Raw genomic sequence first — 15000 nt, forward strand, 5'->3', positions numbered from 1 at the left:
TTGATGTTTTGACTGCATGTATGTCTATGTGAGATTGTCAGGTCTTAGCATTACAGACAGTTGTGAGCTGTCACGTTGGTGCTGGGAACTGAACCCAGGTCCTCTGGAAGATCAGTCAGTGGTCCTAACCACTGGGCCATCTCCCCAGCCTCCTTGAGTCTCATTTTTACCACAAGAACTGAGCTATATCCTTAGCACCAAAAACTTTTTCAGTGCTTACTATGTTTCCTTCTAGCCCACGGCTTTTTCCCACCAAAAGACATATTTTTATTCAAGACTACTTATACTTTCATATTTATTTAAAGAATATCATATAACTGATACCTTCTGCAATATTTCATGCTTTTCTTTCAAACTCCTCCATTTATATTTACCTAACAGGGAATTAGCCATCATTCATGCCTTTTTAAAGACACCTTCTATTTACACATATTTGTCTTCTGTCTACTCTAGAGTCTAGTTGGGAAACAATAAATTTAATTCACACACTGGCACGCAATGTCTCAAAACAAAATACAAGCTAAAGAAATTCAGTACCATTCAAGAGGACCAGGAGTATGGCTTAGTATAGGAGCACAAGGCTAGCAGGGAGATCCTGGGTTCAACACAAAAACAAAAACAATCAAAAGCATTCAACAATATAAAAACAATCAAAAGTACAACTTAGAAGCAGCAATAATTGTTGCAGTCTAAGCTGATATCAAGTATTCAGAGTGGTCTGATGTCACACTACCTGCTGGTGCACTGTGTGAGGAGAAAAGGGGATTTCTATCTGTAATAATGACAATTTACAGGCATCCATGGTAACACAGGTTTAAAATCACTATGGTTTGAAGCTGAGCCAGGAGCCTCACAAATTCAAAGCTAGCTTGGATTACATAGCAAGACCTTGTCTCAAAAAGTTCACACCAAAAAGGCAATTTGGCTAACATTTACTATCTACGCTTCCTTCTCAAGAAGTTATTTTTTAACATAAATTAAAAAAAGTCCTATTTCAGGTCAAAGGTCAAATTAAAGTGGCAGGAAATTATCACATAAAAAACACTAAAAACAACAGCAACAACAAAACAAATGAACAAACAAAAAAACTGATCCACGTTAGTGTCTTCAGTTCTTCAAATCCAGCATTGTGTCTGCGAATTAACATTAGTAAGAGGGTTCTCTTCCACACAGCAGGCATTCTACCAATAAAATAACTACATTCCTTGTCTCTACCATTAAAAAACACAAACAAGCTGGGTGTTCATGAAGCACACCTTTAAATCCCAGCACTCAGGCAGATCTCTGTGACTTCAATGCCAGACTAGCCTACAGAGTGAGTTCCAGGACACCCCTGTCTCAAAAACAAAAACAACAACAAAAACCCCCAAACACCGCACCTAAAAAAAAAAAAAACCATACAAAGAAAAACCAGAATGAACCACAAAATGTTGATTGTTGAAGAAATATCTATTTAACAATCCAAAATGTTTTTAAAAGGTTAAAACACTATTTCACCACACACTGTGTTACAAAGGTTTGCTTATCAGATTCTAATCAGCCTATATTTTTGCACCAGTAAAATATTATATCAGAGTCAGGCAGTGGTGGTGCATATCATTAATCCCAGCACTCTGGAGGCAGAGGCAGAGGCAGAGAGATCTCTGAAGTTTGAGGCCAGCCAGGTCTATAGAGCAAGTTCTAGAACAGGCTCCAAAGAAAAACAGAAAAACCCTGTCTCAAAATACAAACAAAATACGATGTCAGTTAAGTGTAGGTTTACAATACTCATTTATATATATGGTTACACTAATCTCTTTGTCATTCTTCCTTTTCAGAGTATTCCTGCTCGGCTGTGCCGTCTTCCTCAAACAGAGACAGCTTTAACTTTACATACTACGTATCGTCTTTGCGTGTAACTCAGACTTGCTTTGAACTCACTGTGAAGCCACGGGCGTCTTTCAGCTTCTGATTCTATGCCTAGAATTACAGGTGTGTGCCACCACAACAGGTTCTATATAGTGCTGGGTATCCAACCCCCCAGGCCTGTGCAAGCTAAGCAAAAACCCTATCTATCCACAATCTATATCCTCAGCTCTCCAAATTCTACAATGATTAATTGAAGCTGCGCTGGAGTAAAAAAATGCTTATGGAAAAATAAATCTGTAAAAGTACTAAATTTGTAATCCAAGAATTCCTCCCTCCCTTTTTAAGCATGAACATAGGTTTAGTAAGAAAAAAATGAAAAGAGCTGTAGAGATGGTTCAGCAGTTAAGAGAACTGCCTGCTCTTCCAAAGGTCCTGAGTTCAATTACAGGCAACCACGTGGTGGTGACTCACAACCATCTGTAATGAGATATGGTGCCCGCTTCTGGCTTGCAGCATACATGCAGGCAAAACAAAACACTGTATACATAGTTAATAAATAAATCTTTTTTAAAAAAAAGAGTACACACATTGAAAAGTTAAGAGGCTGTGATCACCTCTGTCTGGATGGGTATTACAGTTATGGGAAGTAGGTTTAATAAATTTAAAAAAAAAAGATTATCTGTCCTCTCTGGGAGCACAGAAAGAGGATCGGATGTGGAGACTGGCAGAGATAAACAGAGACTTGATTTTTACTGGCATACTCTGTTTATTTAAAAAGCCTATATACTCTTGGTACGTTAACTTGTGCACATATTTCTTTGCCCACGTAACTTTGTGGGCAAGCTTACCCATGTGTGTGGGGTGCCCAGGAGTCATCATACGATGTCTTCCCTTATTGCTCTCCACTTATTTGTTTCCTATATTTTGCTTTTTGAGGTGGCCCTAGTTGTCCTAGAACTCGTTATTAGACAGGCTGGCTTTGAACTCACAGAGATCTGCCCGACTCTGTCATCTTAGTGCTGGGATTAAAGGCACATGCTCCCAATTTAGGCTGCTCTACTTTTGGCAACGAAGTCTCTCGCTAGACCTTTGCAGTTTCTATTAGACTAGCTGACCAGCAGTCCCCAAGATTCCTCTGTCTTTGGTTTTCCATGTCTGGCTTTTAGGTGGGTCCTGGGGATCTGAACTCAGGTCCTCATGAGTATGCAATGAGGATTTTTCCCATTAAGCCATCTCCTCAGCCTATAAAAGTTTACTAATATATATTTGAGGGGTGGAGGCATAGGGTCTCTCTGTGTAGCCTTAACTGCCCTGGAACCCACAGAGATCCTCCTGCCTCTGACTCCTAAAAGCCACCACGCTTAGCTAAAAGCCTATGCTTTATTTCCCCCTCTCAAGACAGGGTTTCTCTGTGTAGCCTTGACTGTCATGGAACTCGCTATATAGACCAGGCTGGCCTCAAACTCACTGAGATCAACCTGCCTCTACCTCCAGAGTGCTGGGATTAAAGGTGTGAGAAACCACAGTCCGCTCAAGAGCCTAAAATTTTTTTTGAGCCTATACTTTTTAAAGAAAAAAAATCCAGAGAAAAAATGGAAATATTCACCAAAATTTGAATAACAAAGACAAATTTAAAATATAGTCAACATGTAACATCTGTGGTGTAGAGAAGGTTTCCATTTACAGGTTTCTCTTTTTTTATCACGGGAAATCTTCTGATGAAGGAAATCTAAATATATCCAATATATAAAAGATGCAAGAATACTTACTTCAGCCAAGGTCAGGGATAGGTTGGGAAACTCACCCATCTATTTCCCTTCTCCTACAATGTCTCCAAGTACTCAATCACACACATTTAGATTGTCTAGAAAAACAGCTGATTGCTTATGAAACAAAACGATTTCAAAAACAACCTCTCCCTCTCCAAGTTCAGAGCACTTTCTTTCTGAGTGATGCGTTCTATTGTTGCTCCCTGACACTTCCTAACAGCTACTTTTGCCAATAATGCCTAATGTGCTGATTCTCAAGTAGATTGCTCTCTTTTAATACTTACTAGTCTTCTTTAATATTCTTCTTTAATGTTGAATAATTGAACCCTCAGGAGCCTAAGGATACAAAATGAAACTCAGAAAAATGCAGCCTAAATACTGAGTATTCAGGCAAATGCTAAACATATGTTCTCCATTATTTATGAGTAAAATTATTAAAACGTCACTGAGATAAAACAGCATTCTTTAAATATGCATAAACACTCCATGGCACTGTCGCGGTGATGGCTACAGGATTTCAGCAGACTGTTCTGGCATACCTTATCAATGTGCACCGGATAGTCGCTTGAAACCAGATTCTGGCATCTTTCTCGATTTCCAATCATCTTTCTGAATTCAAAGAGTCTATTAGGAGACAAAAGTTTGTATTTTTAAAACATCTTTTATGTTAACTGTTATACTTACGGCTATGAGTGATGAATAGTGATTTAATAGTGATTAAACTAAGCAAAATCAATTAAGAGGCAATGTTCACTAAACTTTTATCACTGATAGAAGAGGGTACCTTTTCTTCTCTCTTTTTGAGTCTGGAAAACTTTTCTTAAAAAATATGAGAAAGAAAATCGATCATAAGCAATGAATACATATAAGATTCAAAATGAAAGAGGCCAATCTTGAAATAATTTTTTTCCATGAGTTCAAGCATATTCCAGTTCCATAGCCATTGAAAATTTAGGTTATCCTAGAAAGTCTATGCCTGGAAACCATACAACACTTAAACCAGCCTAGCTGGTTGTTACTGATGCGAAGAAACTAATTTGCACCCAAAGCACGACGCTCTAAGCTAAAATATACAGAAATAACTAAGAGGACGAAAGGAAAACTTTTTATTTATTTATTTATTTATTTATTTATTTATTACATATACAATATTCTGTCTGTGTGTATGCCTGCAGGCCAGAAGAGGGCACCAGACCCCATTACAGATGGTTGTGAGCCACCATGTGGTTGCTGGGAATTGAACTCAGGACCTTTGGAAGAGCAGGAAATGCTTTTAACCTCTGAGCCATCTCTCCAGCCCGAAAGGAAAACTTTTTATAAAATCAATATTTAATTTCCCCAATAAGCCAATCTAGATTTGAAGCTAATTTTTTTTTCAAGACAGGGTTTCTCTGTGGCTTTGGAGCCTGTGCTGGAACTAGCTCTTGTAGACCAGGCTGGCCTCGAACTCACAGAGATCCACCGGCCTCTGCCTCCTGAGTGCTGAGATTAAAGGTGTGCACCACCACCGCCCGGCAAAAGCTAAAGTATTTTACAACTGAAATAAAAATTTAACTGTGTATCAGAACAATAAATTCAAAATAACCATTTATGGACTGGAGAGATGGTTCAGTAATTAAGAGCACTTGTTGCTCTTGTAGAAGGCTCAGATTTGGTTCCCAGCACCCATGTGGTGACTTACAATCATTCTCAACTCCATTTCCAGGAGACCTGCTGTTCTCTTCTGACTTGTGAAAGCACAAGACACATACATGATACACACACAAGTGTGTAGGCAAGACCTCATACACACAAAAATGACAGTCAAGCATTCATGAAACGCACACACACACACACTACCTCTTGAGATCTTCTGGCCTTCCCCATCCTCTGATGAAGAGTTTTGTAAGGAGAAGTCTCCGGTATAGAATATCTAACTTGCTTACACCCATGAGTGCCAGACAGCATCTAGAAGTAAAGTTTAAAATAATTTCAAAATACTTTTACTTTTATTAAGGCAGCAGATCACTCATGTGAATACCAAGTAAAATCAAGGACTGAAGAGAAAATGCTTGAACTTGTCCCCGAGAAAATACAATAGGAGATTTAGAAATAAGCTCTGGAATTCAAAGCAGAGATCTGCAGCACCTAAAATCTCTAAACAAAGAATCCTCCTAGGGCAAGTGCTCCCACCTGGAGCACGGGGACTGACGTAAGTATCTGCTGTATCAGAAAGCAGAGTAAGGAATGCTACAGAGTACTGTAGTACGAGCCAAGGTCTCCATGGACACATGGAAAAGGGTTATCTGAGTTATACAGAGGAACCTGAGGCACAGAGAAGACAGTTATTTATCCTAGGCTGTATAGCAAGTGGAGAAGATGGTCAAGTTTCAACTTCAGGCTTGGGTGTACTTTGTAACAAATCTTGTTTTAGCTTGAGTATTCAATTGAAATCCATTTTTTTTTTTTCTTGGCAAACCCAAAATCTTCCAACTAGTATTTATAATATACTTTACTTTTCTAGTCTAATGAATATAGAAAACCGAGTGAGTTTTAGCCTTTTCTGATCCTTAGGACATCCAGTTTGAAAAAGGCCAAGGTGGCTTTGTGACGTAGCCCCGCCTGAAGAAAAGCTGAGGCGCATTCTCCACCTGCCCTCTTTCCCCACAGCCGCGGGAATGGATACATCTGCCCACGTGCGGAAGGTCAGCAGGCCATGACAACGACCACAACCACCACCACCGCAACCGCAAAGCGCTCTATCTCCGGCCCTACTGACCCTCTGCGGCTGTGCTCTCGCACCTCGCAGCTCACAGAGATGGCCACGAACGATCAAGAGCACATTGACGCTTATGAGACATTGGATCTTACAGAATTTGGCAAAAAACAACCTTGGTGGCGCGAATTTTTCAGGAAGTATACACGGTCTGCGGGAGAGAAGTACAGTGTGGCAACCCAGCTCCTGATTGGCGGCATCATGGGCTGGTGCACTGGCTTCATATTCCAGAAAGTTGGAAAGCTAGCTGCCACAGCGGTGGGAGGGGGCATTATCCTCCTTGAGCTCGCAAACCATACTGGCCACATCAAAGTTGACTGGAAGCGCGTAGAGAAGGACATGAAAAAGGCTAAGAAACAACTGAAGATTCGGAAGAGCGCCCAATTACCAACTGAGGTCAAGAGCAAAGCTGAAGAGTTGGTGTCGTTCGTAAAGCAGAATGTATTAGTAACTGGAGGATTTTTTGGAGGCTTTGTGCTCGGTATGGCATCCTAAAGGGGTATCACTCCACTCCTACGATTCAGCAGCCTCTATCTACCATCGTAGAAAAATCCAGAGGCTTTCCACTTCCTCTTCATGCCTGCCCTCCTCCCTGTTGTAAATCTGCCCATGCAAATTAACACAGGTCCTCCCATGGGCTTGACAAGCCACAGGGCAGCGCACTCTCCATCTGGAGGTCAACAGGAATGGGCCTTCCCCCGTGTGTAAAACCTGCCCCAAACCATCTTTAAGATCTGCCCCTAACAGTCGAGCTGGAAGAGCGCTATGTGGAAAGGAACTGAACGTGTCTGACTTTGAGCATGGGAAGAAAGTAAAGCAGGGGAAGTTGTGGGAGTACCACCCGCTAGTCAGCTGCTTTAGGGGACAGTCTCCTTACAGACTTTACAAGTAGACTGATGCTTTCTTTTCCTCTGGACACTTCTCCAGTAAGCTGTAATTATAGCTATCTTAGTTTGGAACTCAGAAGTGTGACTCTCTTCAAAAAGGGCCATAATCTAAATCCCTGAAAGCTTAACTAAATCCTGTTTGATTTTCTTTTTTTGGGGCCGGGGTAGGGTAGGGTGGGCATAGGGCCTTGCTCCTACTACTTGTACTAGGCCAAGGGCTGCCACTGAGCTATATTCCCAGGCTTTTGGGAATATTTTGGGAGTATTTTTCATTTTGAGAGGTCTCACTAAATTGCTCTCGCTGACCTGGAACTTGACATTCTTATGTCTCAGCTTCCTGTGGAGGTGGGATTACAGGTCCAAGTCACAGGGAACAGCTTCCCCAAGACCTTAAGAAAGAACTGAAGAATACATCTCTGAGTCTACTTTGCCTCTTCTCAATCTTCTCATTTGCCTTTCCCCCCAGGATTAGTATGCCATAACCCATCTAGCTGGGCTCTCTACTTCAGGGCCTCGACTACTTCAATCAAACGTCAGCTGGGGGAAATTTTCAACTAGACGCTTCAAGAAGAACAATCTGCTTTCGGGCCTAGGTCTGGGGTACATTTTCTATATTTGCAACTGTAGGATTGATTCACATTTTGTGCTTTGTCAACCAGAGGACCAGCTCAGCTCTGGGAGGCCATCCACACAGTTGATCTCACACGGACTTTGCTCTCGCCATACAAATCAGAAACAGCACTGACTTCTTTTCTTCATGACCAGGTGGAGAGAGAGACGGCCTCTGGGGTCAACACCTCTGCAGAAAGGGCAACTGTGTGAGTGCAATCAGTGTTTCCACTGCCTGTTGATCAGAAGGTAAAAATCATGGGTTCTGCCCAAACTCAACACTGTGAGCATCGGAAAACAATGATCTTAAGGATTACCTTGGAAACTGTATGCTACAAGGGAAGAAGAAACGGTTACTTCTCTGTCTTTGAGTATGTCTGGGTTTCCACCTTTAATACCAGGATTAGATCTTCATATTTCTACCAATGGGGAAAAAACCCTACTAAAACCACAAAATCCGTAGACCTGAGCAACAACCATTTGTTTATAAGCCAATTGGGTCTTTACAGTTTAAATTATGTTTATATTCTTCCATTCACTTTAAACTCTTACTTAAAAAACCAACTCCTCCAAAGGAAAATGTCAATTGTACTTTGTTTTTTTTGTTTTATTAAGTCATTAAACAAATGGTAAATAAAAATTGGTTTTTATGGTTTTCTTTTTGAAATAGGATCTCATATAATTCAGGCTGATCTCAAATCATCTTGTAGCCAAGGATTACCTTGAACTCCTGATCCACCTACCTCCACTCACAAGTGCAGGAACCACAAGCATGTACTGCCACATGCAACTGGAAAATTGACCCTCCCCACCCAGATAGGGGTTCTCTGTGTAACAGTCCTGTCCTGAACTTGCTTTGTAGACCAGGTTGGCGTGTCTCTGTCTCCAAGTACTAGGATTAAAGGCGTGCACTTCCATTGCTTAGCTGAAGACTACTTCTTAAATGTAATCTATCTGCATTATATATAAACTATTTTAAAACAAATATTAAAATAACATAAGTATATATATTCTAATTTAAAACAATTATTAAAATAATTTAAGTATAAAGATGGGTGGTAAAGTATTTTTCCTTTAAGAATAAATGTCTATTTTATCTAAAAAAGTGGAGATGCATCTTAGTATGGTGCTTTTCTGGCATACATAAAGCCATTCCCAGCATCATCAACCAACCAAGCAAAAAACCCATTATTTAGCAAGATGTAGTGACAGCTGTCTATAACCCTAGCACTTGTAGGTTGAGGCAAGATGGTGCTGAGTTTAAGGCCAACCCGGGCTACCACTAAGACCTCATCTTTAAAACAAAAGTATCTGAAAGGCTGTGGGTGTGTGTGAAGCATGGACAAACCTAGGACTCTATAAGATTCAGTTCCTCCCAGGGTTCTTGCTACTGAGGTGGCTCATAGTGAGCATAGTGGCAAAAAGTTTCAGGCCACCAGAGAGATAAACCACATAATTAGAAGGCTGAACTTCAGGCCAGCTTGGAGGATGGGAACTGCATGTTATGTTCTATCACTGGGCCACATAGTTTATCATGTCTGAGTAATATAACCCCAATACAGACTCTAGACGCTGGCTTTGGTGGGACTCTGTTGGACAGATATCGTGATGTCTGAATGGAGATACTCCCTGACTCCATTTGTAGACACCATGACATCTCAACACTCCCTGACTCCACTTGTAGAGACCATATCTCAACATGTTTGGCTGTTTTTGTGTTGTATCTATCCTTTATTATAAGCACTTTATAATTTAAAAACATAAGCACTATATAGGGTTTTTCAGAGTTCTGTCAGTCATTCTATCAAATCATTGATCCACAAGAAACTTAAGAGAACTTTTCTTAAAGTCAAGTCAGAAGATATATTTATGACGGCCTGGAGACCCCTGAAGTGAGACCGGCATGTAGGGCAGTGACATCTGTGAACCTACACCTTTAGTTTGGGGGTTTGCACTAAATGGATTGTGACTATTAGGGGTGAATTATATTGGAAACAGAATAGCCAGTGTATTCTTTACCTAGTTAACAAAAATCAAGAGCTGCTGAGAAAGCTCAGTAGCTAAAAGTACTTGCCTGATACCTCTTTGATTGTCTAGGACTCACATGGCTGGAAGGAGAGAACTGGCTTCTGCAAGTTGTCCTCTGGCATCTACTTGCTTACCACAGCATGTATACACACACACACACACACACACACACACACACACACACACACACACACACATAAAACGTTACATATGTTACATACTCCCAATGAGGTCAGCTTTTGGATAAATGTGGTGGGTTGGAGGTAACGTTTAAGAAAACACAATTCTTTTTGTTTGTTTGTATTGTGTTGTATTTCGAGACAGGGTTTCTCTGTGTAACTTTGGTGCCTGTCTTGGAACTTGTGCTGTAGATCAGGCTAGCGTGGAACTCACAGAGATCTGCCTGCGTTTGCCTCCTGAGTGCTGGGGTTAAAGGTGTGTGCCACCACCGCACGGCAAGGAAATAGAATTCTAAGTGAAGATTAGTTACTGTTATGGTTAGGATCTGAAATGTCCTCTGGATGTGCTAAACGCTTGATGCTCAGCTTATAGAGTGGTTGAGTTCCTGGGTATGTATGCTTGAGGTGTGAAGAGTCTGGCTCGCTCTCTTCTCTGTCCTCCTTTTCTCTCCCTCTTCCCAGTCTGTGATTGAAAAGGAGAGCCTCTGCCACATGTTCCATGTCATGATGCTCTTCCTTGCCACAGGCCGAAAAGCAAAGTGGTCAAATGAACAACCAAAACCTCTGAAACCATGTGCCAAAATGAACGAGAATGGCCCCTTATAGGCGCATGCATTTGAATACTTGGATGCTAGGTGGTGAAACTGTTTGTTAAGGATTAGGAGACCTTGTGGGAGGTGTCACTGTGGGTGGGTTTGGAGGTTCCAAAAGCCTATCCCACTCCCAGCTAGTCCTCTCTGCCTCATTCTTATAGATACAGATGGTCTTAGCCACTGCTCCAGCACCATGCCTGTCTGCTGTCATGTTCTCACTACAATGGTCATTGACTCAACTTCAGAAACTCTGAGCCCCAAATAAACTCTTCTAGAAGTTTCTTTGGTCATACTGTCTTCATAACAATAGAGAATAAAACACTTCCTCCCAGTTTAGGTTAGTTTTCTAGGTATTTTGTCACACAGACAGGAAGCTAAGGACGATTTAAATTATGTTACTACTTAGATGTTTCTGGAATGGTTTATATACTCATTACTCACATTTTTGTATATATTTATTAAACTACAGAACAGTTGCATATAATAAAGGTCCTGTCTTGTTCTAGTATCATATGTAAGGGTCAACTTTTGCCTTTGGAATATCCATATATCACGACACTAAGTCAATTCCATGTGAGCAAAACAAGAAACAAAAACCATATATTATCCAAGAAGAAATAGTATGCTATTCAAGAGCTATTTCACTTTTATTTTTTTGGATTTTTGAGACAAACTCTCTACATAACCCTGGCTGTTCTGGAACTTACTACATAGACAAGGCTGGCCTCAAACTCCACAGAGATCTCTCTCTAGCTCATGAGTGCTGCGATTAAAGACAAATGTCAACATGCCCCAACATGCCCAAAGCACTTTAAAAATGAACAATATTCATTATATACCAAATTGTTCAGTCCTTTTCAACCCTACACTAGATAAGTTTCCCAAACCATTTTTCTTTCCTATATAAAAGAACACTGCAATTTAAAGGCAATTTATTTCATTGCTATATTTACCAATTCAGAGAAGAGGATCAGAAAGCAAATCACACACACAGAGTTTATTATGTATTTGGTTCTGAAATCTGGTTTTATGCAGGTCTTCTTATCTAAATGAAAGTTCTTTTTTGAGGTATATGTGTATATGTGTAGTCGTATGTGTGAGTGTGTACACGTGTGTATGGTGTACTGCATGTGTGTGTGCAGGGTCCCATGCCAGTGGAGATGCAGTGGCCAGAGGACATTGGCTGTTCCTCTGTATCACTCTGCCTTGAGAGCAGGTTGCTCACTGAACCCAGAGCTAGGGCTGGCAGCTAGCAAGCCTTAGCAATCTTTGTTTCCATCACTCAGATAGTGATAGCGGTTATAACAAATGCAGCAATGCCCAGCCTTTCTCAAAAGCGTTGGAGACTTGAACTCAGATCCTCCCACTTGTGTAGAAAGTGTTCTTACCCACCAAGCCATCTCCCCAGTCTCTGAAAACAGAGCTTTCTAGGCAGGGCTGCCTATGTTCAGGCTCTGCAGAACCATGAGTTTTCTAAGTTGGGATAAAGACGACACCACTTTACCATAGGGAAATGCCATCTGGAACTGTTCCAGGTACTAAAAGCCCTCAGGTCAAGCAAGAGGGCAGTGAGATCCTGCAGAAGCAGCAGCCAGTTCTGGAGAAAGAACCAAGCAAATGGAAAGCGACCCATCTGCCACCTCCATTTTCAAATAGCAGGTAGGAAGGAGAAAAACAAAGTGGAACAAAAATAGAAGTATGGTCACAGTGCCAAGGAATGGAATGCCTTTCCTAGAGATGAGTTTATTGCCAACGCGGCACTCACACCTATTAATGCTACTCCATCTAGTACTTTTTAATCTCCTTCTACTCTGATATCTAAGTATTTAAACAAACATTACTTTTTCTTCCTACAGAAACCCATTTCTGCAAGCTCTTCTGACGTTCTCACATGTGCACAATTTGCACAAAAATTAAAAATTTAAAACGTAATTTTCCATCTACCATATACAATAACTTCCTTTCCGTCCTCCCATAAGAGACTTAATTTTCATTTCATACTTTTAAAATTTATTTTATACGTATCAGAGCCTGCATGTATGTATATGAACCATGTATGTGCCTGGTGCCTGTTGAGGTCTGGAGAGGGTATCAGGTACCTTAGACCTGGATTGAATTTTGATCCTCTGCAAGATCAACAAGTGCTTTTAACCTCAGACCGATCTCTCAGCCCTCCATTTCACACTTTCAAATCACAAAAATGTCAACGCTGTTAAAATTCACTACTCTTTGGCAACCAATTTAAGCACTTTTACCCTTACACTGTATTTGGGAGAGAGGTAACTATCTATTCTAAACCATCATTCAAGAAAACCCAGCCAGTGTTTGGGCATATAGCTCGGTCGATAGCTTTCCTATAGAGTATTTGCAAGGTTTAGTTCAATCTCCAGCAACACCAAAAAAGAAAACGAGGAAAAAAGAATACCGAACAATTCCCACATCTTTGAGTAAACCATTAGCGTGAGATTTATTTAATCTCTTAAAATTTTGCTCTCTTTTTGGTGGAGTATTAAAAAAAACCACAGTTGTCTTCCCCATGTTTGCTCTGACTGCTACTGAGAATGTTTGGAGAAACAGGAGTCGATTTCGGGAGTTGTTTATACACTGACTGCATGGGTTTCTGTGGTCTGAAGTCATCACTTGGAGGCCGTAGTGGAAAGAGCTGGTTCTTCCACTAGCTGTGTGACCTTGAGTGAGCAGCCTCACCCTCAAAGTGGGAAACTACACATGGACTAATAAATACACGTTATTTGAAGTGAACAAACACTGAAAGCTTGTTTTGATATTAAGAAATATGAGAAGATAGTCTGATTGGTGTTCTGTTTACAGGAAACCTGGCGGTAAATAGCACAGGTTTTGCCCTCAGAGGAGCTGTTTCTTGAAGTCAAGCCATTGTTGGTTAATTGTGCAACCCTCGGCAACTTACCTATTCCCTCTGCCTTTTGCTTCTGTCTACTTGAGACAATCAGCCCCTCTCTCCGTTATTGTAGGGATGGCAGGAGGGAACGGAACAAGCGTTCTTTTAACATGCACAGCACATTCTGCTTCGTGGAAGACTAGTTAGCATTTGTTCTTCCACTATATATGCGCCACAAACTGTGTCAGCCTCGGGATTAGAAAAGATAACCGTGACTCAGGAAGCAGTACCACGGTTGGAAAATGCTTCATTTTCTACCGGTCTAAACTCTTGTAACCAATCAGAAGAAGCCGCATGTTTTTGTTACTATAAAGGAATCGGCAAAAGACTGAGAACGAGCAAGTATCTAATAAACCAGAGCTGGGTTCGGAAGACAATTAGCAGAAGACACTTTTCAAATTTAGCCGTTCTCAAGTGGGAAAGGCCTGATTGGCTATACACGAGATGATGACAAGCGAACGATCAGTGGTGGGGTGATGGCAACCCCACAAACAGAGAGCTCATATGAGGCAGGATAAACGCTGAGCGCTCACACTAATGAAAACAACTGAGACTAGGTCCCAACTCTGTCACCTCCCCACCGGGATTCCAGGTAACTTATCTCGACCCCAGGTCGCGGTAAAGTAGAAGTGTGTCTGATTTACACATCTCCTAGGATAGAGGTGATCCAGTGAAATCACATGACAATGTTATCTAGAGCAGGCAAACGTCGTGACACGCAATGATTTCTGGCACCTATTAGCCGACAAGTCCCATGGCAGGAAGTAAACAGCATCTGGTGAATATCGGTGCTCCTGATGGTGAAAGCAGCCGGTGGGCGCTAAGCAGGCTCTGCTGAAGGCGTTTGGGCGAAGCTGAGGCTCGAGGGGCCGGGAGCCAGCGACGCAGCAGCAGCTGGCTGCCACCTCAGTCGGGTCCCTCAGGCCCCTCAGGTGAGGAGCCACGGGCCAGCAGGGGAGGCAGGGGCCGCCAACGCCCTCCCTAGGACCAGGACCCGGCTGCGCTCATGCTGCCCGGCACGTACACAGCAGACGCCGGGAGCGCACCGGCTGCTACTTACGGGCCGCTGCAGACGTACACTTGAAGGGGAGTCCGCCGAGGCGCCTGGCACCGCCGCTCTCCGCGCTCTAGGGACCGGACTTTCGCCTCAGCTCGGACAGCGAAGAGCAGATCTTCCCAGGTACCCAGCAGCCGGCTCGGTGCCAGCCCGGCGGGCAAGGAGGACGAGCGCGGGGCGGGGCACCCTCGGGACACGCCCAGAGCGGGCGGTTCTGGCCTCGTCCCGCCTCTTCCGGCCGGCATCACCTTGACCACCGCCGCCGACCGCCTCTGGACCCCGCGAGGCCTCGGCCTCACATTAACCCCCGCACCGCCGGTACACTTCCGGCCCGTCGGCGCGCACGCGCAGTTGCGGC

The 15000-nt window shown here is 42.4% G+C and overlaps 2 protein-coding genes across 5 annotated transcripts in view; one reads left to right on the forward strand and one right to left on the reverse strand.

The window, feature by feature from the left end:
* Positions 1-14999, reverse strand: part of Abhd18 (abhydrolase domain containing 18) — a 37777-nt gene extending 22778 nt beyond the window's left edge. The window contains exons 1-3 of one of the 4 annotated variants that reach the window (XM_057756864.1): positions 14664-14999; positions 5457-5564; positions 4157-4241 (exon numbers count right to left, since the gene is read on the reverse strand). In XM_057756864.1, coding sequence (XP_057612847.1) covers positions 4157-4241; positions 5457-5564; positions 14664-14887 — 417 coding nt within the window. In that variant the 5' untranslated portion in view covers positions 14888-14999. Of the gene's footprint in view, positions 1-1256; positions 1519-4156; positions 4242-5456; positions 5565-14645 lie in introns of those variants that run through there. The other 3 variants (XM_057756862.1, XM_057756865.1, XM_057756866.1) reach the window with 3 other exon arrangements.
* On the forward strand, positions 6212-7082 carry LOC130865817 (FUN14 domain-containing protein 2-like). Its single transcript, XM_057756870.1, has one exon. It carries the CDS (start codon positions 6313-6315, stop codon positions 6865-6867), a length of 555 nt encoding a protein of 184 aa, XP_057612853.1. The 5' UTR covers positions 6212-6312; the 3' UTR covers positions 6868-7082.
* Position 15000: the final 1 nt, after the last annotated feature.

This window comes from Chionomys nivalis, chromosome 24 (genome assembly GCF_950005125.1).
Source record: "Chionomys nivalis chromosome 24, mChiNiv1.1, whole genome shotgun sequence".
Taxonomy (NCBI): Eukaryota; Metazoa; Chordata; class Mammalia; order Rodentia; family Cricetidae; genus Chionomys; species Chionomys nivalis.